Source organism: Oreochromis aureus, linkage group 13, assembly GCF_013358895.1.
Source record: "Oreochromis aureus strain Israel breed Guangdong linkage group 13, ZZ_aureus, whole genome shotgun sequence".
Taxonomy (NCBI): Eukaryota; Metazoa; Chordata; class Actinopteri; order Cichliformes; family Cichlidae; genus Oreochromis; species Oreochromis aureus.
The window spans coordinates 21,850,609-21,876,572 of record NC_052954.1 but is presented as its reverse complement, the minus strand read 5'-3'; the positions used below and the strand labels follow the sequence as shown (position 1 = coordinate 21,876,572).

Sequence of the window (25,964 nt, the reverse complement as noted above, 5' to 3'; positions counted from 1 at the left end):
TACCCCAATTTATTAGCATTGATTTTGGGGTATACCAGAAAAACCAGGATTCATACCTAAAAACTTTACCAAATAATCAACAATGTGGATTGTTTTTATTGTTTGCATCTCATATTTTCTCTAAGGCAAAAATACAAATGTCAGTGTCACCATGTTTAAAGCCTGTTTTATCAGTTGAAGAGATGTGCCATTCTTTGTATATAAACTGTAAAAAGTACCTACAGGCCGAAAAGACAGGCAGGAAAAAAACACAAACTTTTAATGACTGTTAACAAAACCTGGAATCATACACATTCAAATAGAAAATCTAAGCAGGAATTAAAAAGAACACAAAGAACAAGATGCATACTAACTGAGCTACATATCACAGAATAATTAGTGAAGACAAAGACAGGAAGTTGAGGCACAGGTGAGGCATAAGCAAGAGCAGTTACCAAAGTAAAATAAGAAATTGAGACCAAAAGACAAGCTACAGACAAACCACGTCTGGAATTTACACACAATGTAAAACATTTTGGTGTGCGTTCAAGAACACTCTAAACAGTTTCTGTTATTTGGCAGTTGTATTGTTTTCAATTTTTTTAATTAACTGACCAAAAGAGGAAGATTAGCCGATTAACCGTTCAGTCTGTCAACTCTTGACATAAAGGACAGGGAAATGTGATTGGCTATTTGCTCTTCGGCGCAATAAAAGGGAAGTGACAAGGGGAGTGAAAACAGGCTCAGGGCAAGTTTTAACAGCTGAAAACTCTGTGACAAATGCACAAAGAACTTTGTCTCTCAGCCTACTGTAGTGGTATACAGGCCAGCAGACATGGAGACGAATAGCAAAGAAACACTACAAGCAGACTTTGATGTATTTGATATTTCTGAAGAGTTTGGATTTCTACTTGAGGAGCCACTGGTAGGTTTCATTCCCATCTTTTCTCTTCTCATGATGCAATGTTCTCATCTGACTCACATTTTGTTTTGCCATATACTGGATAAATCAAAGGAGATTTGAAACTGAAGGATAATATAACAGTGACTATGCTGTATATGTTGTTTATCCTTTAGTACTTTTCCTGAGCAGCTGCCTTAATTTAAATGTTTGGTCAGTTACACAACAGTCTCTCTGGCCTAATTATGCTTGCTCTCTAGGAATATTATTAAGGACTACTCACCTGGTCTAAGCCTGTCTTTAAGTTTCTATTAAGCCTGAACACGACTGGACTGCCACAGCATTTAATAGAATTCATTGAATCTAAGTTGTATAAGTCGACTGATAGAAATTATTGATACATATTTCTCAAACTGGATAGTTGTAGTTCATTGGGATTGATTTCTAAATGTAGCAAAACATAACAGCATTAATCTTTGACACTTATAAAAGAATATTAGTCTAAAATTTTAGAATGAAACTGTGGCATTAAGCACAGACTGTTTCTGTTTACGGTATAGTCTACAGTTTCCATCTCCCCACCCTTTTGGACATCCCCTGTTTTCTGCTTGGTTGGTTGTTGCTTTGTTTATTATGGCCTCCTCTTTTAAATTGCTTGCTGTTGCTGATTGATGACTCCAGTCATTTGTTGACATGCAGATCAGGCACCATGGAAAACATGAGCTGATGATGTTACTGATTACACTCTACATGAAAATCCACCACGCAAAAAACAATCAAAACCCAATGAGCAAGCCATTTTATTCCTATTATCTTCTAGACTCACCTCCCAGACTATTATCAGGTGTGGCTGGACCTCGCAAATAATCTCACACATCTGATAGAATCACGTAAACTACGGGATCTGGTTGATAAGGTAAGAATGAGCAAAGCCTTCCAAGTAGAAACATACTGACAGGCCATACATGTAAATGTGTACAGGTGTATTTTTGAGAGACTCGATGATGATCACCATTTCCAATAAAAATAAATAGATTTAAACAGAAAATCTAATCACAATCCAGATGCCGGTCTTGAGTCCAGATCTTTTGAGTAACCATCGGGAGCTTAGGCTCGCTCACCTAGCACTGGGATTCATCAGCATGGGATATGTATGGCAGGAAGGACAACATGCACCTGCTGAGGTAAGACACACAAATGGCAATTACACACAAATTAAATTTCAGTCAATAGTGCTCTAGCTGTTTGACCTACAAGTATTATTCCCCGTGCACACATAGATGTATTTTGGTAAACATTTGGCTTTTAGTCCACTTGTTAACTGCATTTTTAGGTCACTGAAAATGGAGATTTTGAAAAACTCCTTTAAGAGTGAAGACTTTCAGAAAGTCAGCTTATGCATTTACGTATGGACAAGGAAAAAGAAGACTTTGCAACACTTTATAACCAAACACTATTAAGCATCAGTAAGGTATTAGTTGATATATAATTCATTCTTTATAAAACATTCAGGGGCGGATCTAGAGGAATTTTCTTAGCGTGGCATGAGCGTGGCATGGAACTCAAATGGAGTGGCACAATCAAAGCCATTTTTTTACACATATGCAGATGTTACATTCTGTAATATGAATTATATATGGTTAAAATACTAAATAAGTATGTAACCCAACAAGTATAAAATCCAGAAAGCTACACAAAATGGGGTGATTCATTTACAAACACGTCTAACTTACGTTTCACACTCCTTTTCTTATTGGAAATAAGAAAATTGTTACATGCTTAAATTTACACAAAATGGCAGAAATCTGCATGGCCATGAATACATTTTTCATGATAAACCTATATATGTATATATATACTTAAAATATAGCTTGAAGTCCAGACTTTCAAGGCAAGTTGCAATGGAGACTCAGTGTGGGTGCAGCTTTTTGCTATGTCATCTTAAATCGGTCATGTGATTTACAGGTGGCGTGCATCTGTTAAACCCAGAGGGTTAATGACACTCACCTTCGTTCCATTGCCAAAGTGTATCAACCACCAATGTTGAAATCTGAAATGCCTTTGTTTGGTGCTGGAACAAAATGTGCTCTAGCACAATTACAGGCATCGGTTGCTACTGACAACAACAAATACAGCCAGTATTAAACAGCACTGTTACATGCAAAACTAGGGTGACACATAGAGTGGGACATGCCACCTCATGCCACCGCTGAAAACATCCAACCCCTTTTTAATTTTTTTTAATGCATTAGCTTATCTGACATTAGCTTATCTGACTAAAGCTAGCTAGCTGACTACAGCTGACTACAAACTAGAGCAAAGATAAACTCGAGGAGCAAACTAAAAAATTACAAACTCATAACATCTCAGTAGCCTAAAGTAACTTTTATCACTTTATTAATACTTTGTTCGCAACTTTGTTGGCAACACTTTTTTGTGACACTCTGTAAAATATCCTCCATTGCTTTGTTTTAACTTTATTTGTTTTATTTTATATGAAGAAGTTTCAATAGATTTAAGTTAAAGTGCTCTGTTGCTCAGTGCCTCCTACAAACTCTGGTGCTGCTCACATTTCAGTCCTGCAAATATTTAGTGAGCAATATTTGCACCTTCCATTAAATATTAGCATGTTGACACTTGTTTGATTAAGGTCCTGGTGACCTTCAGATATTTTATAAATGCTTTGCAAGGTAGAGATAGTCCTCATTTTAGATGAAATAACAGAAAATACTTAATTAACGATTATTAACTGCCTGAATTAACCATGAATTGCTAAAGACTAAACATTTATATCTATGTTTATAAATGCATACGCAGGTGGAGTAATGGTTCATAAATGACGAATACAGTATTAACGAATCCATTACTTATGCTTAATAGTGGGTCATTATTATAAAGTGTTACAATTTTATCTTGCTATGTCCTAACACAAAAAATAAGCATTTGTTAACAAAATGTAAACTACAACTGATGGGAATCTCGTCAATGTGGCAGACAGAGGCACGTTTACATTTTGACTAATGGTGGTCCAGGGCTTAACTTGACCATGACTCAAGCAGGAGGTGACATATTTCACAGCAAAAGTGAAACTTTTCTGTAGCTAATGTTAAATAAAAAGTAGAAAGGGAAATCATCAGACAAATCAGCCTGGTCAAAACTGCTGGCGCGGCCAAAAGATAGTCACTACAATCCCTGAAATCTAAGTGAGCCTGCTGGATTGAAACTTCACTGTTATGCTTGTTTGATAGATACTCCCAAAGGCTCTGGCCCTGCCTTTTTGGCTGGTATCACGCAGACTTGGCCTTCCACCCATCCTGACATATGCAGATTCAGTTTTAGCCAACTGGAAGTTAAAGGATACCACAGGGTAATCTTTTTTCTTTTTTAATGCCAAAATATTAGCCAGTCTCATTAAATGCAATAATAACCTAACAGTGAAAGAGATATGCCATTCTTTAATCTTCTAAATATTGCTACTTCTTTCTTTCACTTTCATTTCAGGGATATGAGCATTGGGTAAGACTCACTCTGGACTTTTATGTGATTTCTGTAATCGGATGTGTCATGTGGTTTTTACTCATTTGTTTGCTAAATATTATTTTTAAAAATAGGAACATGGACCTGATATTTTCCTTCCCTGGTGGTGACACTTGCAGGGGATTTTTTATTGTGTCACTGCTGGTTGAGATGGCGGCTTCACCTGGCATAATGGTTAGTATTACTTCTTTTGAAGTCTTTCTGAACATTAGCTTGGTGTTTTCAATTTCTCTGTTCCCTGGTCCACATACTGTGTGTGCTTTTGCCACTTGTAACTTGGTAATGCTGTTTAAACCTTTGACTTTAACCAGGGGGCGCTGGAGGTGATGCACGCCATTAAAGTCTCTGACCTCACTGGGATAAAAAATGGCCTCATCAAAGTAACTCAGTCTTTAAAGAAGATGAAGGAAAATTTCAAATTTATGCACAGTAAGTTTGAATTAAGGCTTGCTCACACGAATTTAATCACTTTACATGCTGTGCTCTTTTATGAAGACAAAGAAATTCAAGGTAATTAGACAAGTGAATCTGTGCTATTTCCAGATCACGTGGAGCCAGCTGCATTTCATGGCAAATTGAGAATTTTTGTCTCAGGGTGAGTTTAGGACTGCTACAGTATTCTCCAAACTAAAGTTTTCAAGGTTTCAGTATTTCTCTCATGCAGATTTATCTCAGTAAAAGTTATCTTTTTATCTGTTTCTATTGGTGCACTTTATATTTTATGGGATAACATCTGAAGTCGTATCATACATTTCTAAATTCATGTGCATCTATTAAAAGGAGGCTTGCAGTATAGGTTTTTTGTTTGAATTGTTTTAGGTGGCGAGACAATCCAATGCTTCCAAGGGGGGTGCTGTATGAAGGTGTGAGCGATGAGCCTATTTTGTTATCAGGTGGGAGTGCAGCCCAGAGTTCAGCTATTCAATGCTTTGATGCTTTGCTGTGCATCCAGCATGAGGAAGAGACAGGTAAGCATGCATTGCCTTCAACCTTTGACCCCTTCAGATGCCTCTTGTGAATAAATCACATTTGTTTGTGCAGCCAGCTGATTGCTTTGAATGAGAATGTTTCCAGGACAGACAATTATTTTCATTCTTTCAAGGTCTCTTTTCTGTTCCTTTCACTGATTCACTCAATCTAGGAGCGTTCCTGACACGCATGAGAGATTACATGCCTCCTGCCCACCGTCAGCTCATAGAAACGCTCTCCGTCTGTCCACCGCTGCGAGACTTCATCTTGTCCTGCTCCAACTCTGACCTCTGCCAGGCCTACAACTCATGTGTCTCCGCACTGGTGGATTTACGAAACTATCACCTCAATACTGTGACCAAGTACGTCATTATTCCTGGTAACCACGCGCAATCTGTGGGCTGTCCATTCAGAGGTGTGGGTACTGCACTCAACACCACTGGGACTGGTGGATCCAACCTCATGGTTTTCCTTAAGAGTGTTCGTAACACCACCCAAAAGGCACTGATTTTTAGAGAGACTATCATAGTCTAGAAAAACTTCAATGTAATTCCTGGCACATATATACTGCTCCAAAAAATTAAAGAAACACTTTTAACTCGGAGTATAGCATCAAGTCAATTAAATTTCTGGGATATTGATCTGGTCAGTTAAGTACCAGAGGGGGTTGTTAATGAGTTTCAGCTGCTTTTGTGTTAATGAAATTAACAGGTGCTTTAGAGGGGCAATAATTTGACAACCCCCAAAACAGTAATGGTTTTACAGGTGCAGGACACTAACATTGTCCCCTCCTCATCTTCTCTGAATGGTTTTTTAGTAGTTTTGCATTTGGTTAGGGTCAGAGCCACCTCGTTAATGTTAGTACAAAACTTCCAAGATGGCACATCAATGCGAGCCATTGCCAGACGACTTGCTGTCTCTCCCAGCACAGTCCATGGAGGAGATTCCAGGAGACACACAGTTACTCTAGGAGACCTGGATAGGGCTGTAGAAGGTGATATATATGCCTGATATATCTCCTTTGTGCAAGGAGGATCGGGATGAGCACTGCCAGAGTCCTACAAAATGACCCGCAGCAGGCCACTGGTGGGAATGGCTCTGCCCTGTGCTTTTCAGTAGGTTAGCCCTAAGATCATGTGACAGAGGTGAAAGGGCCTTGAGATGCTATGCTGCCTGTAACATTGTTCAGCATGACCAGTTTAGTGGTGGGTCATTTATGGTCTGGTGAGTCATATCCATGCACGCACAGACCTCTAGGCAACAGCATCATGACTGCCATTAGGTATAGGGATAAAATCCTTGGACCCACTGTCAGACCCTCTGCTGTGGGTTATGGGTTCCTCCTGGTGCATGGCAATGCCTGGCCTCAGCGGGTGAAAGTATGCAGGTAGTTGCAGGCAGTAGCCGAAAACACAAAGCAAAAATGAAAATCAGCTCAAAGACACTTCAAAACGATCGCCATAGTGATTCTAGTGTAGAAACCTGAACAGGTAGAAACAGAGGCTGCAGCCTAAATTCTTATCAGTTTGTTAACTGTTGTAATTCAGGGTCACTGCTGGCCTGGGGTTGGCATTCACTCAGCTTTCACTCTGGGTTCTTGGCTAGCTTAGTGTTAGCATGCTGTCTGGCTAGCCTAATGTTAGCATGCTATCTGTGCATGTGCTTGCAAACAGCCGATGTAGTGTTAGCAGCATAAAGCATATGTCTCTGGGAATTGGTTCTTGTCTTGATTCCCATCCCTATTACCCAGTCCATATCAGTTTTCTCTGTATTATTGCCTTTACCTTATAAAAAAGGTAAAGATACTACAATAATACAGCGCCTTGAGGCAATTGTTGTTGTGATTTGGCACTATATAAATAAAACTGATTTGAATATCAGTTCAAATATCCAGGATGGTTTCCCCCCCCCCATTGAAATCTGTTGCATTTTGTGTTCCTTTAATTTTTTTGAGCAGTGTAAAAATATTTATTATAACCAAAACTTTTTCATACGCAACACTCTAAACGTAGTTCTAAATAACAAAAATATCACCAACATCATTTAAATCAGCCAGATCTTTTCATCCTTATTGAATTTACCAAGCACTTACAGTACATTTACCCTGACATTAGTAAATCTTAGAGTAAACTTTTATTTTTTAAATGATAAATGATTATTGGGTTTTCACTGTTTGATGGTGTCATGGATGATTTCTAGCAAGAATACATCACTACATTAACAAAGTATTCTGTTTGAAATCTATACCTCTTTACTTTAATACTACTATCAACAATTTTTAATAAATTTGCTTTTGAAGAAATGCATGACAAACCTGAGCTATGTTTACACCCATCGCTTACACACAACAAGCTACCTGAGCATTAACACACACTTTTGGAAGTAAACCTGTTTCTAAGAAATGGGTTTCTCCATAGGTCACAGTACAAAAACAAACTAATGACATATAGTTAGGGAATCCAGCAGCACACATTTTCAACTTTTCCTCCAATGACCTTCCATGTCTGCCTGAAGACCTAGCTTGTTTTGGCTTCACAGGTGTCACAGTGTGGAGTGGTGAAAGTTAAAAAAAAAATGAACTTTTACCACAATGCTCTTGTAAGCTTACAGAGTAGTTCAAACTAGTGGAAATAATTATTCCCAATGAGTGGTACCACTATTACATCAAGTTTGAAAGCTCCTATGTACAAGATAACAACCCCCTATTGTGGTAACTAAAAGCTTTTAAACCTACTAATCAAACCACACTTTATGTTTATATAATCCTTTATATAATCAAGTAAAACAGACCATGAAACAGAGAGGCACTAAGTGTGGTGATTGTTTTATTTTCAAGTGTAATTGTGCTTGTATGCATTTGAACCCTAATATCGTTTTGTTTGTTTTTTCCCATTAATCTCTCTGTTTGTTGATCATTCTCATTTTGTCCTTTGTATGTGGGGTGCAAGTCATTTAATTTCATAGACTGGATCCCTCACTCTCCATCAGGGCTCCACTTCAAGGTTGAGTCTTTTTTGCTATTGAAAACTAATCACATTAGAGGAGAGAAGAAGTAGCTCAACTACACAGTCGCTGAGGCCTTATGATGGTCAAACTCTCTTACACAGAATTGCAAGGTGGAGGGGGTAGTTGTTGAATAAGTGTGTTTCCTCCATTCTGTACTCCCTTTTTCATTAATGAAATCCTCAGTGTTGTTTTATATGGTCACAGGAAAAAAAAGGTTAGGTTTATAGAGTATAGACCTATGTAATGAGCATCACTTGTTTAGTTTTGGCTTGGTGGATGCCGCTAAATACTAAGTTGCCTATGAATCTGCTAGTCACATGGAAATCAGTAAAAGAAGTCAAAGTACTTTTGCCACAACTGACAAAGTAGAGGAAATAAATTTAAGTTAGTGGTGTATACTGACAAATATGTAAGCTCTGTGATTTTTGTTATAACCTTTTGATTAACATTTGTTTATGTACATAAAATGGTACTTTTTGAGGAGCAATTCATATCAGTCACATTTTTTTGTTGTTGTAAAAAGTTAGATTTTTGCTTTGGGCCCCAGTCACACAGGTCTCGAGACTGGTTGATGACTTCTCCCAATTCAACCACTGGTCAGCTGGTTTGTTTGTAGTTGCGGGAGGGTGCTGGCAGTGGCTTGGTGAAATGGTTTGCCATGAGATATTCCATGGAGCACTGAAAATGATTGAAAACCTGCAATTCCTTGGGTTACTAAAAATTGCTGTGTTTGCCTGTTATTTGCATGGAAGACATTGACCTTTCAGCAAACACTTGGAAGCTACTTGCTAAGCAGTAGTGAAACAGTGACGCCAAACCAGAAGAGACCCTTACCTTCAAAGTGAAGTTTGAGTCTTTTGAAACATGTTGGTTTTAGCAGAAAAACGCAACTTGAACTTAGAGGGTGAAAATCCTCTGTATCCGGTTTGCATCACACTTTTTCAGGTTTCACTGCCATTCGGTGGGTAGTCAGCAAGTGTTTGCAGACAAGTCAACCTTTTGATGCAAACTGTGGGCAACCATGGCAACCTGTTAGCAACCAAAGCAATGAAAATTAGGTTTTTAGCACAGAAACTTCTGGCAGCCTCTTGCCAACTGCTTAGGGGAATGCACATTTTTTCCTAGCGACCGGAGGTTGCCAGGGGGTTGCCAACTGGTCTCTAGGCCTGTGTGAGTGAAGCCTTAATATCTCTAGGTTTGCTCCACAGAGCGGTTAGGGCTAGGGTAACCATCTAACATTAAAAAGACATACAGTAAGAGAACACTGAATCACCTTCATTTGAAAATGTTTTAATTGTGATGTAGAAACAGTAGAAAAATGCATAATATTGCACATAATCACTAAATTGCACTTTTCCAAGGTACAGATCTTTGCATGGAGATTGTTGACCTGAATAATGTAATCTACAGTGTAATCTAATGATGGGAGGCCAGTGTGAGTCTTCCTGACATTTCTTGTACAATTCCATTCAATTATTTACATGACAGCTGCTGTTATGAAGTGGCTAAAGGAATTTAATAAATGCCTGCTTTATAAAAGCATGCAAGTTTAGTGTCATTGCTACATCATCAGTGTTTTATTTCTGTTTTTTTCCCCCCCTAATTGACCAGAGCTGGTGGACACAAGTCTTTTCTGCTGTAAGATTGCTACCATTACTTCTTTAGCACTGTATATAGCCCTTCTGCTCTTGCTGCAAGTTCAGTGCACAGTTGTTTGTGTGGGTTGGTGGACATGTGTTTGGCGTTCAAAAGTTGTTTTTTTTTCCCATTTTACTAAATGGATAAGGATAAATAAATGTTACAAAACAACAGTTGGATTGTTAAAGTAGCTAACTGGACATGAGACAAGTGGCTTAAAATGAATTAGTTTCAAGATTTCACATCTTTGCTGTGACTGAGAGCCAAGACAAACTCTTGGACTCAAGAGAAATGTCAAAATAGCTTTTACTTTCTGTCTGAACTGTTAAACAAAACAAGCCGATAAAGAAATACTCAAAATAAAAAGCAAACAGTGTTATCATAGAAAATACTCTGCCATACAAGTAGTCAAAACATTATATATGTTCTTTAAAAAAATCTAACCCAGAATACTGTATTTTTTATCTATTGTACCTGCTTCAAGAGGAGGGGCCCAAACATACATATTTATAAAAATTCATTTCACAGTACTTTGCTAAAAAGATGCAGATATTCCAAAGTAAAGACTCTGAACATTTCGTGTCAGTCCAAGAACAGAAAATGACAGAATGACTAAAGCAAAGATAGCTGGCTCGTTGGTCAGTTGCACAGTAAGCTTAATAAAAAGCTACAAAAGAGAGAAAGAGATAAAGGAGTTACAATAAGAGGGAGGACAAGGAGGAGTTATTAGCAAAGGCAAGCAGATGTTCTGTCAGACAAACAAATTACACAGTATGGTAACAGATAAGGAGGAACAGGAGAGGATAGCAGGGATTATAAGAACAGCGCTGACATAAAGTCATATAGCGTTTCAGTCTTTTACACATGCTTCTCTCAAAAGTCAAATGTTTGTGCTTTCAGGAGGTGGGGGGTGGGGGGGGGCTGATGTCCGTTTAAAGATTAGAGCTTCACCCATAAAAGACCCTCCACATGGCTCCTCCTCTTGTTGCCAAGCAATATACTCTAAGGGGAAAAGACCAAAGTGCATTGCATTCATTGGAAGGTGAAACAAAGAGATTTCAATATAAAGTGAGAGGTGCATTGAGCCAGTACGTGAATAATGGCCATTTTTACACAGATTTTAAAAATATATGCGCAAAAATGTATGTCAGAGCTCACCTAGTTTTTGCAGATGTGTGTCGATCCTGTCCAGCAAACATGCCAGAAAAGGTAAGACTGAATTTAAAATGTTTTTATTTTTTATTTTTTTGGTCTCAAGTCCCCAGGTGACACGGTGTGGAATCTCAACACAGAACCTTAAATCACGTGGTTTCCATTCCCATGGGTTGATTACCCCATTTGAATATTCCTTCAGCAATTTTGAGAATGACAGGGGTATTAACGTGCCCAAGAAAATGGTTGTTTCCAAAGGCTTCAGGTTTTATTTAGAGGAACCATAGTTTCCATCGAGCATGCTTTTTGGATTCTGTCTTGGACTTGCGTTTAGGAGTAGATGTGAAAACTTCATTGGAGTAAGGCAGAGCAGGGCACTGTTGGCTGTCCAGGGGACAAAGTCTCTTCATCAGAGGCTGTAGCTTGTCCTCCTGCAGCTTAAAGTCCAGCTCGACACTGTAACACAAGCATATCAGGTAGAATTACGAAATATTTAGATAGGTCAGTTTATTTATTGTAATTCTTCACTTAAAGTAATGCTAGAAAAATTCATCTGTCCCATTTAAAAAGTTGGTGGTCTGTATGTTGTGTGGCTATAATATTTATGACTCAGCTTTTGACTTATTTTTTTATGTTAGTAATCCATAAAAATCCACGGCCAGATGGAGGCAGGGAGGGAGGCCGAGGTTCAAATGCACTGACAGACACCCTGGCAGCACATATTAGTTGCGGCACATATCCATATTTCTGAGACGACTCTGAGTAATAGAGTTCCTCTACTTCATCTTTGCATTTTTTTAATGCATACAGTCAAAGGGCTTTTCCTGCATAGATTATATTTGAATTTAAAAAAAAGAGCCTGAATGTGGGTTGCTCCTGACATCAGACTTTCACATCCGCAAGTGTAATCCCAGGCCGGTCATCGTCTGATTTCGTTCCGACACCATAGTTCAACCCTCTCTCTGATTAAATCTCTCAGGCCTGAGAGAAATGTGGGGATTAATCCCATCCAAATGAAACCACTGAGAGGCCAAGCAGGCCCTGATTAACTGCATGTATTCAAGCAGGAGATAAATGCACCATTATACGCCATCTCCTTTCACTTCATTGCTATTGATTTGTAGAGTGCATGTATTTATTCTTAGGGCATGCGATAAATTCTGAAGGCATCATAGTTAAAATCAAAGATAATTAATCTCTGTACCTGCTACAGTGATACTCTGCAGCAACCCTTACCTGGTAATCGAATGTTATATTGCTTTTTGGTTTGGAGTTTCTTTTTTTATTCATCCTCATTTTCTTTTATCGCTAAAATTGCTCAACATGCTGCTTTTAAAAAACTCAGGGAATACTACGACTTACAAAGCTCATTCATGTCAAAGTAAAGAGGATTATTGGGTGGGAGAACTAGAGCTGCCAAAGGAGATGACATCCGACAAGTCAAGGTCAAACATGAGGTCCACTCCTTGTCTGCATGTAGAGAAACTGACGGTAAGGTGCAAAGCCTGGCCCAATTTGGTAAGCGCTTTGATGGGCAGTGTAATTAGTTGCCTAAAGGATATGCTCTACTCATAGTGACATAATGAATCCTGGGAACTGTCCTTACCCTTAAGATAAGTGTCAGTTATGAACAGTGCTCTATTAAAGCCTTCAGGGGAGAAACTGGATGGATGTCTGGATAGTAGTTTGGCAGGCCTGAACTTCCAATGAATCAATATGTTAAATTTAATGAAAAGCAAGCAATAAGGAGTCTGGATTTGTGAGCTTTCTAAAATCTAACATCATTATTAATACCAAAAAGATATTTTTAAGCATGTGCTCTCTTAGTTGCATTTTTTCTTATTTCCACTGGAAATGAAAGCTAGCAATTGCAGGTCTCCAAAATACTGAGTCCCTCACAAAGAGAAACTCCATTTTTAGAAGAGTCTATCCTCTATCTTTCTAAAACTGCTGCTTCTAGCAGTATGCGATGAGCATCTCTTATTTATATCATCCATTGTTTCGTTTCCTCTCCCTGTTATCTCTATTTGTATCTTTTGTTTTATGTTAAAAACTTTTACAAGTGCTGTTTAAATAATGTTGACTTGACAGAATCGCCTCAGAAATTATTAAACAATTAATCACTTGGCAGATCACTACAATTACTGCACGCTGTGGACAAATGCCTCTATGGGAAGCCAGAGGCAGCGCTGTACGATGCGGGTGGCACTGGGAAGCAGGTGCTTCAGCAAACAAAAAGCCCTATATCTAAGATCATCTCTGTACACAACAGATTGAAGCGGCTGGAGACAGGGAAGCTTTTCTAGGGCATTCACCAAAGCAGATTAATCATCTCTTTAGCTATGCAGTGTGAGTAGCTGTTGCTCCGATCAGTGGCGAGCAGTTTGTTTGTCTGCGGTCGTGGTGTGCTGAGCACCATTCAATGATTGTTGCTCCTGGGAGGGATACTGCAGCCGTGAGATGTCTTTTTAGCATAGCACAGTCTATTCATTCAGCAGTGTACACCTGCTTGCTTCTATTCTCTGTTCTTTCTGCTGCTGGCACCTTTCAATGTAAAGTCATTTCCCCTCCTATGATTTCCCCTTCGGCCATTCACAGTTCAAACTCTCCACTTGACAAAATGAGCGGTTCAGGCCCAGCAGTGTAACATCCTCAGAACTGCATGATGGGGCATCATAGATAAATCACCAGAGAATGACAGTCATTTCCTCTGCTGACAGGCAACAGTTGAAGCAGAAACTTCCCACAGGTTTACTACAGTAAATGACATGTAGAAAGCCTCTCCCTGTCATGTATATCGGAAATAAAAGCCTCCGCTGTTGTGTGCTACACTGTTTTCTGCTTCAAAGATGCATGGAGAAATAAAAAAACAATCTAATTAATGAGCATAGAACAGGCAATCTTGACAATTGTTCAACAAAACAACCACAGCTCCGCTATCTCAGCATGGGACACAAGTGCTAATTAGCTCCTTGCGTCTCATCATATTGAACTGCAGTTGCTTTTTCCTGAACTTAACTGTTCTTCAAAGTCATTGTTAGTTCCAAATTGGAAACACTACATTATATACTTTTGTTTCAAATGCTGGGTCTTAGTCAACACAGCGGTGGCAGGAATAGAAGCTGTTAATGCTTTGATCTGAGCATGTTTTTTCTGATATGGGCTTCCTGCTGTAGTCTAGGTTGACTCAGTGGTAGGCCTCATATAATTTGCAACTGATGCTCTTGTAAATCCTCTTTGAATACACGCAGGTAAGTATAGCAAGAAAATATAAAGCACTGAAGCTGTCTGCATCTCTGAGTTGAGTTATTTTTGTTGTGTAAAGGGATGGCTTCATGTTTTTGATTCTCTGTGGTATTTCCTTGAATGAAGAGTTAATAAAGAGGACAGCAAAAGGCTATCTGAGCTAGCAAACCTGCTAACTGCTAGTAGCTAGGTATCCATTCATCTTCTTCCCTCTATCCAGTTCAAGGTCACAGGAATGTTGGAACCTATCCCAGTGAAAGGCGGGGTAAAGTTGTGGGAGGAAGCCGGAGTACCCAAAGAGAACTGAGACACAAGGAAGTCCACACAGAGAGGCCCCAGCTGATTCGTGGATTCAAACTCAAGACCTTCCTGCTATAAGGCAACATGCTAACCACTGCAACACTGTACTGCCCAAGCTACGATACCACACAGCTAATAAGCTATGATAGTGTCCTCCATTTTGGACCTGTTCGAAACATGCTGCTTTCCAAATTTCCAACGGTGCGATTGCTATAAAACAGATATACACACACATGTATAGATATACACACAGAGGGAGAAATAATTAGCTGATATCCTGCCCGAATTTGTAAGTTTTTGCTCACTTAAAAAGAAATGTACTACATCCTACTTTTATGGTAGTTTGATTTTAATAAAGAGACAAACCTCTAATTGTTTTGTCTATGGACGTAGCCCCTCTAGTGTTTCTTTACTTGCCATATATATACATGCCATCTTTGTTGCAGTGATAAGTAAGATGCAGCATTATACAAAGAGTGGGAGAGCGAGAGCTGAAGCCTAGATAAGATGCACAGATTGACTACCTCATCTCAGCATCCACTAGAGTGGTTGAATTTATTGGATGCACTGGATATGCTGGAGCACTCTGAACTCAAGCACTGCATTTCAGCGGTTGATAATCCAGGTTTCAGTTCCAGCACACACTTACTAGTTGTCTAAATTTGAGGGGTAATTGGTCCCAACTTGCTGTTCTTGGCTGCTTTTAATTTTCCTCACTGTACCCAAGCCTTTCTTATCAAAGTGTCACATAGAGTAGTTTGTCCAGCATCGTGATTGCAGTTGTCTTAGCAGCAGATTAACTCAGCAGATTAAAAAAACAGGGATGCTGTGATGGGATCATTCAGCCGTTTGAATAATGAGGTAGTTTGAGGAGACAAGGCAAAATGCACTTGAAGGTAAAAAATAAAGAGATGATTTCTTTCTGTTTTGAAGACAGCAATACTCTCTTTGAAAGTTTGAGCTTTCCTGGTTAACAATAAATACTATTGCAGAATGACATAGTGCCCCAATACCTGCATGCATACTATAGCTTTGCACCATTCAATGACTACTAAATCAAATTAGATTAACAACAAACAACAACAAACACACAAAATGTAATGATATAGTGCACAGATGAAGTGATAATCTTCCGTTTTACCATCACTCTGCAGAGTGCATCATCATTGCAGCTTTATTACCATATTCTGCTTGCTTTGGTTTACTGACAATAGGCTGAAGACAATGTTTTTGCCATTTAATTTTTCTTAGAGTTTGTTAATTAAGCCAAGTTGCTTCGCTGACATATAGAAATGCCACAACTTTATCTTATCGAGATACCATCAGTGAACTGAAAAAGAGAAATTGTGCTCTACAGTTCAAATTGCTCTTCTATGCAGAGGCCTTCCTGCTTCACACTTAGATACTCGGGCTGCATAATGGACCAAATTTTAATCTTGATCACGATTTTAGCTTCCCACAATTAAATGAGCATGATCAAGCGATATTTAAAATGCTGCTGCTTTGCCAATTAAAATGCAAAGCAAAAGCAAATCAAGTTCTTCCTAAATCACTGCCTGACCATGTGTCTTTATCTGTCAGTCACAGGAGATCCCTTCACTGCGCAGCTTGAAGATTCCTGGAGTAGCCTGGAAGACTAGTCTGTACTTAAAATTGATGAAAAGGCCTGTCTAGTCGATAAAGACACAAACCAACACACACACTGCAGCTTTACCCCAAGAGATCACCTGTAACACCATATATACACTCACATCTGTTCAGCTGGGTGCTAATGATAAAAAGTGAAGCCATAATAATAATCATAATAACAAGCCATCACTTGGCAGCAACTCAGTGCAATTAGGCAAGTAGACACGATCAAGACAGCCTGCTTAAATTCAAACTGAGCATCAGAATCGGGAAGAAAGGTGATTTTCGTGACTCTGAACATGCCACAGTTCTTGGTACCTGATGGGCTGATCTGAGTAGTTCGGAAACTGCTGATCTGCTGGGATTTTTCATCTCTGGTCTTTACAGAGAATGGTCTAAAAAAGAAAAACTAGTTTGTCCAGTGAGAAACCCAAATACTTTGAGCTGATAGGAAGGCAACAGTAACTCAGATAACAACTTGTTACAAGTTTTTAGCAAAACACCTCTGAATGCATCACTGAATGTGTCACGTTGAACTTTGATAGGGTACAATAGCAGTAGACCATAGTGGTGCCATTTCTGTCAGTCTAAAAGAGGAAACTGAGGCTACAATTTGAACAAGCTCACCAAAGAGGGTGCTCTGGATGATATGATCAGAATCTTGCATAAACAACATGAAAACAGGGATGGATCCTACCTAATATCTATGTTTTAGACTTGCGCTTTTGGCGTAATTGTTTTTTGATATTTTCCTGGCATACTTTGGGCCACTTATTACCTGCAAGCATCGTTTAAATGCCACTGCCTGCCTCGCTGACCATGTCCATCTCTTTATGACAACAGTATATCATCTTGTGATGGCTGCTTCCAGGAGGATAACTCATCCTATCAAAAAGCTCATATCATCTCAAACTGACTTCTTGAACATGACGATAAGTTCACTGTACTGGCCTCCACAGACATCACATCTCAATCCAATAGAACACATTTGGGATGTGGTTGAACAGGAGATTCACTTCATGCATGTGCAGCTGACATATCTGCAGCATCTGTGTGATGCTATCACGTCAACATGGCCCAAAATCTCTGACTGTGTTTTCAGCAAATTGTTAAATCTATCCCAAAAGAATAAAGGGAGCTCTGAAGGCAAAAGTAGGTCAAACCTGATACTAGAAGTGTAACCAATAAAGTGTCTGGTTAGTGTATGTACCTAGAAGGATGAACTAAAGATGATATATGTTTAAAAATCTGTCTTTGTCTCAGTTCACATCTTGAATGAGTCCATAATGCGTTCTTCATCATAATATTGCAAAATTCATATAAATCTTTACATTTATAGACTTGTAGAAATGATCTATTAATAGAATAATAGAAATGACAGATCTATACTACTCTCTGTAAACCTCTTAAAACCAGAGGATGTTCAATTATTTAGCATTTATTGTTTTTTCTGTACTTTCCATGTAGGATTTATGGAGTGAAGTCTATGGACTAGCTTAGACAACTTGAGCTGCATTTCTCTTCGCACAGACTTACATGCCTCAACCTACCCCACCATCTGCTATTTCAACCCCTCCACCACCCGAATATCTACCTATAGGCTCCAGGGGATGTTTGCTTATAACTCCCTAGTCTGAGTGTGTTTGAATAGAGGGAGAGGGAGAGACGAGCTTAGATGCCATACTCTGTTTTCACTACTTAATTTTAAATGTAAGTTGTCTCACCAAAATTTAAAGACTATGGAACTCACTACTGTAACCGGAGGGCAAAGGTATATATTACTTATATTATTTGATTATCTGTTACTTTGTCAGCAATGTTACTATTGCTAGTATTGCGAATATGCCAGTATTGCAAAGTGCTAAAACACAAAGTACAAATAAAAACGTAGTTTGAGGGAAATAGTGACTTTGGCATTCATTTAGTGATAAAAGGAGATATAAACTTTAGAAATTTAAATTGTTATTAAAGATCATCAATAACTAACTCATTTAATCTGACAGTAAACAGGTTTTTCATTTTACTTGAACTAAATAATGACTGCATAGTGTAGTGGCTATAGAGTAACACAAGCCTTATTCATTCTATGTAATCCTGTCAGCCACTGCACACAAAATTCAAGCTTAATTTAATAACCAAAACAATAGGAGGATAGCACTTGTGTTTTCCTTGGCACCTAGATTTTCTGCAGATTTCCTGAAAGTATTTCCTAGAATAACTAAGATGAGCCCTCCCAAAGAAGGAGAATCATAGAAAGAAAACATGAAACAAGAGAGAGCTCCAGGGCTTGGCAGGGTTTACAAGACAATCAGTTGCCTGTATTTCTACTAGATCAGTATGAGACAAAATCTTCCTACTTATTAGCCTAATAAAACTGTTTTTAAATTACAAAATGATCCACACTTTCCAGGGTTTCTCATATTTACTGATTTTTTTTTCTGAGGTTGTTTACTCCTCTCTTTGAAGAAAGATGACTCAGTTCTTTTTTCCTCTTCCATTTTCTAGCTCAGTGAAGTGCTTTAGACTAAGAGAGGGGTCTGAGTTTGAGTGGAAAGAGGAAGAGGGCAGTGGAGTGTTTGGGGGAAGACAACAGTTCTTCTCTTACCAGCCAGTTGGGTCTTCTTTAATTTGATTTCTTTAGGTGCTATAAAAATGCATGGATGACTATCTGTTTAAAAACTGCAAAAATTTAGCCTGGCATGCACAATCCCTTCCAGGATCAATAAATGAAACTGAAGGCTCCCTTCAGGTCAGATATAATAAAGATAACCTTAAAATTCTAACTGCTGACACCTATCAATTTCCCATACGTGAGGATGAAATTCAAGTCTAATAATCTGCTGAGAAATGGGGTTGAACTCAATTTTCTTCTTGAAGTTCTTTTGGATTTTAATTACCTTTTATTCTGTTCTCTATCAAGATGATCTCTCACTGCTTCAATAAAGTTGAAGCCAGTCCATGACTGATACTGTACCACTATGTGTTTTTCTACCCAGGTATGCTTTAATTGTATTGGCTGGGTGTTTAGGATCCTTGTCTTGCTGAAACCTGAAATCGATGCCAATCGGTTGTTTTCCAGATGCTGTTGCGTGGGGGATCAAAAATCTGACAGAACTTTTTTGTGTTCATAATTTTTATACTTCTGTAAGACCTCAGCCTTTTATCCCCATTTCCCTTTTATGCCTGTCAAATTGTGTCTTTCGACATTTTTTATACATTAAACTTAAGATATGGGAACAAGCTGTGCGTTTTTGTGACAGGCTGCTACCAATAAAGTGCCTGAAGATAAAAATTTAAAATAGGGTTGTCTGTTATGTGTAGACACAACACTGGTATGTCCCTAGAGTTAGCTGCCTTTTTTATGTTTGAATGATTCACAGGTCAGGCAAAAAATATATTCCTCTTAAGTACAAGAAATAGACTGAAAATGAACGAAAAAGCAGGACTGGACTTTTGCAAAATGTTAGATATGATAATTTGAATGAAATATGAATCTGCAATTGCATATTGTAGTAACAAGCAATATCTTTTGTTTCCATCAAATTTTAAGCATATGCAAATTGGTGATGTGAATGTGACACTGTTGAATGCCAGTCCAGAACTAATGTGTTTTTTTAGGGGGTCTTGCTTGAAATTCAGTTATTTTTCTTCCTCTAGTAGCCTACATGTAACCAAATTCCTGTTTTTAGGTTCTGTCACCACAGTCCGGGCCCGCTTGACACAATGCACTCTTCAAATAAGCAGACAGAGTTGGTATGATTTTGCAGGAAATGTTACACGAAGAGAAAATCCTGTCCAAGGCAGTGTTGTTTTCTTTGTCCAAATCACTTTCAAATATTCCTGGTGTTGCAAATATCAGGAACGTATTCAAAATAATTCAGAAGAGCAGTGGCGCATAAATAGGCTGCCAACATTATCTTATGTATGGAGTCTATTGTCTAAAAGGGGAAGCATGAAGCAGAAGTGGGAAAGAACATTTTCATATGGCAACCAAACTTTTATAATTGAAAAAAAGGTAAAGTTGAAATCTGCAAAACATGTGATGGTGTTTTGTTTATTTTTTTGTTTGTTTGTTTTTTAAGCTTCTTTGACTCGTGTCTATATGAAAAAAACTGAGAGGTCTCAGAGGTCAATGTATTTTCTGGGGATAAGAGCATTTTTCAAACACTTTCATGTTTCACCATTTTGGAGAACAAGGTAACAGCGGGTTGTAGCAGTAGACACTTTTAGATAGAAGTGACAAATGACACAAGAGTACAGCTTGAGTGGATTTTTCTCTTGCTTCTGAGACATTTTTTACACTTAGAACGTATGAGAATACACTCACTTGATAAAAACTGTGTTTTTATAAATAAATTATGTCTTTTTTGGACTCGGAAGAAAGCATTTGGAGTTTCCAAGTATATGAAATGTTTTATTTGAGCTCCTCACATACTCTGTGATGGGATCACAATATTTCCTACTATATATACAACTCACTTCCCACTGCTGTGTATTGTTACTCATTCTGTCACACCAACTCGTATATTTCCCAGAAACCTCTGCAAATAATACTGGAGCCATCATCCACCGTATAGTAAAACAATACACAGCACTGTCAGCGGTATTACATCTGTACTTCTTCCGTGACCTTGATGTGTATTTTATGATTCCTCTCTTCTGAATTCCATTTAATGTCACACCCAAAAGATTTGACTGTAACATTTTCAGTACTCTTCAGATTTTCTGCCTCAGTCAGACCACTCTAGATGCAATGTTGTGCATATAGTATATTTGATTTTGCATTTGCTGGACACTAATGCATGACTGCACCAGATGAGTCTCGTAAGGACCCCTTTCAAATTGATTCAATGCGTTATACAGACAGTGCAAGAAGCCCACCTGTAAATGATGCAGGCGCTGTTTCGACAAGTGTCACAATTTGCTGTGTCTTGTCCTGTTCGGTAGGAGAGCCTGTGAAGGGAGAGATGGAAAGATATACGTGAGCTCCAGTGACAGGCTTCGCCTTCATATTTCAACACCTGTGGGCATCGGCTATCACAGATTTGCTCAGGTTTGTTTTCACTCAGGGTTGCTCTTTGCTAACAGTTGAAAATGCAGCGGGGATTTTGATCCTGCAGTTCTCTCAGATTTGGCTAATCAAGCGTGTAGACTTGCTGATTTAACATAATAGGATTACCTTGCTTTGCCATGACATACTTTGAATTGTCTGTGTCTCTATTCTATAGGCAATAGGAGGAAACAACTAAATGCAGCTCTTGTGTGATAAAAAAATCGATATCTTTACATTATGTGCTACAGCACATAGTACATCTTTCCCATAAAGGTCAATTTGTTACAGACATACTTTTTCAAAATGCAATCAACAGCACTGTATCTGCTCAGTTTGTGGCTGAGGTCTATTGCCCCCAGGCTGTGTTGTCTGTTGTTTTTATGTTGGAAGCCCTCTGCAAACACCAGCTGCAAGCCAGGTGGCACATAAGGCTTATACAGACTGTGCACATGGTAAAGAGGACACACTAAATATCCAATGACTTTTGTTAGTGTGGCGCTCTCTGACTTTCATTAGTTCCTGTTTCATCATTTGAGTTTAGATGAGCATGCAGGTGGGCTTTTTGTTATTGGCAATATGTCACTGAATAGACTGCTGGACCGCGGTGGGATGGGAATGATAGGATATTTTGTTTTCGAGCCACACATGTAATTGCTTGCTGTCACGCTAGCCCTTTATACTTGATGGATGACACGTGGAAGAGCTGCACCTCAAATGTTCACCGTGACACGAGAGGTGACCTCATCGGACGAGACAGAAGGGCTTCTTCATGGATCGAAAATGCTGATGGAAGCTCAAGGTCACTGACTTCATCCATCCTGCCCTGTTCTCAAATAAAGTCTCTTTGAACAGCTGTGAGCAAGGGCAGTAACTGACTAAAAAAGAAAAAAGATCTACTCTAGTGCTACACTGCTGCCTAGGTTTTCATGTACTCCTTGAAGAGAGTTGCTTTAATAATCAAAGTGTATTAACCTAAATTTACAATCAGTGCATGTACTCAGCACAACACCCTTTTTTGTATTCAGGGTCTAATGTTCACACTCCACTGTTGTGATTCTGTATTAAACCACAGCGACACAGAAAAGATCTTCATAGATTTTTCATGGAAAAAACAACAACAACAACAAAAAAAACCGGCACCTTTGAAAGTCTTTCTTTAAGCCGACTGCTTGTTGGCACAGATTCACTGCTGTGTTGTTTGCCCACGTCAGCTGTCCTGGGATATGTCCTGGCCTCATCATTCTAGTTTCACTGTCTACACCCCCTGCCTACGTGCCTGCTGCTCTGCCTGCCTGAGAAATGCATAACATGCGAACAGAAGCTTCACTAGGTCAAGCCACCATGTTTCAAATGCCACTTTTTATATACGGCGTTATTCTGTGTTCTACACACGTCTTTGTGTGGAGGGTAAACGCTTAGTGGAGAAATGGAAGTGTTTCCTGAACAAGGCTGGGGAAGTGACTTTTGGAACTGTATGAAGCCAGTGGAAAAATATTATAACAGTAAGATTAATATAAGAGAAAAATACTGAGCTATATATTCTTACTGTTAATATGAGGGTTTTTTTTAGCACATTCATAAGTGTTTAACAATAAGCATCACATGTCACTGACATACACTGAGGTTAAGGTCTGGAAAACCATAAGAGAAGTGAAACATGTGACATTGATGGGACTTCCTCTTCATAGGCCGTCATTGAAAAGCATCCAAAACAAACTGTGATATCATGAAAATTAAGAAGATGTGAAACAGATCACGGGGAAATGCATCAATCAAAGCTCCTACTGTACATGTTTGGGATTGTCTCATGGAACAGATGACGCAAAGAAAGTAAAATCCCCTCAAAAAAAAAAAAAGTTTTTTTGCCGTAATGTTATTTCCAGTGTAAACCGTGAAGTCGCTTCTCAAAACACTTTACTTTTGCTGGAAGAGTAGAATATTTCTAACACCTTGCTAAAACAAATGACATACAGTAGAGGTTTAGTAAAGAGTGGACATTGTGTTGGACATTATATATGCTGGTTACAAAAAGGGAAACTTTAACTTGCTTTTTGGTTCAAGGAAGCATAACTGACACAAACAACAGAAAATAAGGATAATAGTTTTGTGCCCTGTAACTGCACTTCTCTAATAACACTCGAGCACAATGCTGGAGCACAACACAGTGAAATCACTACAGCAGGCACAGTTTTGTGGAGATGAAAGGCAACGTGTTATGAGGCTGTACTAATTGGGCCTTTAAAACCAAGCTCCTCAGAGTCACACCAGGGTGCCTTGTTCACCACTGGATGTGGATGAAACTTAAATACAATTTGCTTTGTGTTGCTGTGGGTTTAGTGATAGAGCACAGGTTTTTACAACTGTGCTGCTGTGAAAGTGACTGAAGGACTAATGGCATTCCCATCAACTACAGTTGAACTTTCTGTTTAATGCCAGAAGTCAGATGTTACCACACCTAAGAGTTGTGCAAGTTCATGCTTCCCAATAAGACCAATCACATTTCCTAAAAACACACCAGATATTGTTTTTCCTCTCGTTTTTTACTTTTAAAATATTGAGAGATATATTGTTCTAGAAACCTCTTAGTTACATCCATATTTTTGAAGAAAATGTGCATTCACACTGATAACTATTTCAAAATGTGATTCACCAAGATCCTGGGTGGCATGCTGTTGATAGTCAAAAAATTAAGTGTGGAACACTGTAACGTCAATGGCTGTGCCCTTGGCTACATATCAAATAGTGACTGACATCCAAACAGAAGGCAGAATAAGGAGGATATACTGTGAGGACCAATGCCATGGATGGAATATGTATTGTAATATTAGGTATACAGATGCTTTGAGTCTTCTTCACAGTAGAAGGCCTTTGTATTATTTTCAAAGTAACAGTAATATGTTGTAATCATCGTTTCTGGTAAGTGCACAGCTTTGAATGTTCAATTTCAGATAACAGCCTGTTAAAATACAGGCATTTCCATGTGTACATAGTGTACACATGGAAGTGTAAAAATTGAAACAAGGTTTAATTAATCATTAAAGGATAATTTCTAACATTTTTTGTATTTTAGACCATTATTTTTGATAACTCTGGTTATGGATGTTAGCTGCTGAAATGTGGGCCACATTGATGTTACTAAAATGAAATCTGACAGGGTAAAAGATACCACATTTTTTTAAACAAACCTCTATGTTCCTATGAAACGGGGGATTATTTCTAATGATTCTAAATGTCTTGCTTTAGATTTCATGTGGCGCTTTCACAAACATTTGCACTATAAACGTTACTCTACTCACCCCTCTCTCTGTGCTTCACCTTTCTCCAGCTCCTGAATAACTCCAAGAAGGACCTTGATGGTCTCCTGGCTTGAGCTGATGAGACTTTCCATGGCCTGCAGCTGTGCTTTGATATCCTTGTCTCCAGATAAGGTTATTATCTGCTGGCTGCTCCCGATGCCTGTGGCTCCTGGAGGAAAGCCCTCGTCACCCCCGTGTGTTCGCTGGAGTTTAGAGGAGGCTGACACATGCCTTGTCCGACACTGCCCTTGCGACTTTAAAGAACATTTGGCACTATGGGGAAGTGTCCGTGACTGTTGCTCATTTAGCTGTGTATCCTTTTTCCGTTTACAGCTCACAGAGGGGCTTCCTAAAGACTCCACCTGTGTCAAAGAGTTCCATGCAACAGGGCCTGTGCCCTTTGGCTTGTCCTGCGAAAACTCTGAGTCAGCTAGCTGGCGCTTTGAGGAAGTGCCAGCATCCATGTCTTCTTTGGGTAATCCTTTATGTTTGGTCCTTGTCCCACAAACCTTGTATTCTGGTTCACTTTTGGAAGGAGAGCTGGTAGGATGACCCTCTTCTGAGAAATGTGAGGGTCCATCCACACAGTTGGCACTGGAAAGCAAATCCTCTGTATCACTGCTGTCATCAGTGTGGTGAAGCAGTGCTTTTGTCTGCCCCACAATCTTACCCTTGTACTTAGATGACTCCCCAGTAGGTTGTCCATCATCTCCTACTGCTTTTATGTCACTCAAAAATCCATTGTTTTGTCCTCTGTAGTCTTCCACTAAAGCAGCATGTTTAAAGGTGTGTCCTTTTTTCCTTTCAAATGGGAAAGTCTTATACCGTTTTGTAAGATCTGGTGAAGTCTGGACACCAGTACTCTTGGTCACGTTAGGGATAGATCGCCGGGCAGGCATTGTCATGTACTTTCTGTGGGTAACTTTACAGGAAATGGACCTGGAGCGTCTGGCACGATGCTCTTTCTGAGCTTCGCAGATATCCTTAAAACGCACTTGCAAAGCCTTGTTTCTCTTCTTCACCTGCTGTTTGCCAGATTCGGACCCGGACTGTGCGTCGATGCTGTGTGAGGGAACTGTTTCTGAATCTGATTCATCTGAATTTGAGAGAACAACGCATTTGGTGTCCTCTTTGCTCACCATATTTCCTGAAACAGCCAAAACAGAAAAAAAAGAGTGTGTGTGTTAATCTGTTGGAGACGATTTTTCACATGTGATGACTTTGGTAAGATACTGTGACAGATGGCCTAATGTCTTTC

The 25,964-nt window shown here is 39.0% G+C and overlaps 2 protein-coding genes across 2 annotated transcripts; one reads left to right on the top strand and one right to left on the bottom strand.

The window, feature by feature from the left end:
* Positions 1–768: 768 nt before the first annotated feature.
* Positions 769–10,985, top strand: LOC116322211 (indoleamine 2,3-dioxygenase 2-like). The gene is made up of 10 exons (XM_039621427.1): positions 769–904; positions 1,701–1,796; positions 1,945–2,064; positions 4,129–4,247; positions 4,382–4,396; positions 4,492–4,591; positions 4,729–4,846; positions 4,961–5,012; positions 5,237–5,385; positions 5,559–10,985. The coding sequence occupies exons 1-10, from the start codon at positions 815–817 to the stop codon at positions 5,918–5,920; spliced, it is 1,221 nt and encodes a 406-aa protein (XP_039477361.1). The 5' UTR covers positions 769–814; the 3' UTR covers positions 5,921–10,985.
* On the bottom strand, positions 10,901–25,964 carry insyn2ab (inhibitory synaptic factor 2Ab). The gene is made up of 4 exons (XM_031742230.2): positions 24,707–25,964; positions 21,239–21,310; positions 11,189–11,638; positions 10,901–11,032 (listed from the first exon to the last, which is right to left on the bottom strand). The coding sequence occupies exons 1-3, from the start codon at positions 25,846–25,848 to the stop codon at positions 11,455–11,457; spliced, it is 1,398 nt and encodes a 465-aa protein (XP_031598090.1). The 5' UTR covers positions 25,849–25,964; the 3' UTR covers positions 10,901–11,032; positions 11,189–11,454.

Excerpts from the sequence above, each read along its gene's own strand:
- LOC116322211 (XM_039621427.1), top strand. The coding sequence starts at position 815 with ATGGAGACGAATAGCAAAGAAACACTACAAGCAGACTTTGATGTATTT. Across the intron at positions 4,592-4,728 it reads CGGCTTCACCTGGCATAATG|GGGGCGCTGGAGGTGATGCA; the intron begins GTTAGTATTACT and ends GACTTTAACCAG. Across the intron at positions 5,013-5,236 it reads TTGAGAATTTTTGTCTCAGG|GTGGCGAGACAATCCAATGC; the intron begins GTGAGTTTAGGA and ends GAATTGTTTTAG.
- insyn2ab (XM_031742230.2), bottom strand. The coding sequence starts at position 25,848 with ATGGTGAGCAAAGAGGACACCAAATGCGTTGTTCTCTCAAATTCAGAT. Across the intron at positions 21,311-24,706 it reads GGTGAAGCACAGAGAGAGGG|GCTCTCCTACCGAACAGGAC; the intron begins GTGAGTAGAGTA and ends CTCCCTTCACAG. Across the intron at positions 11,639-21,238 it reads AGCGCCTGCATCATTTACAG|TGTCGAGCTGGACTTTAAGC; the intron begins GTGGGCTTCTTG and ends CTTGTGTTACAG.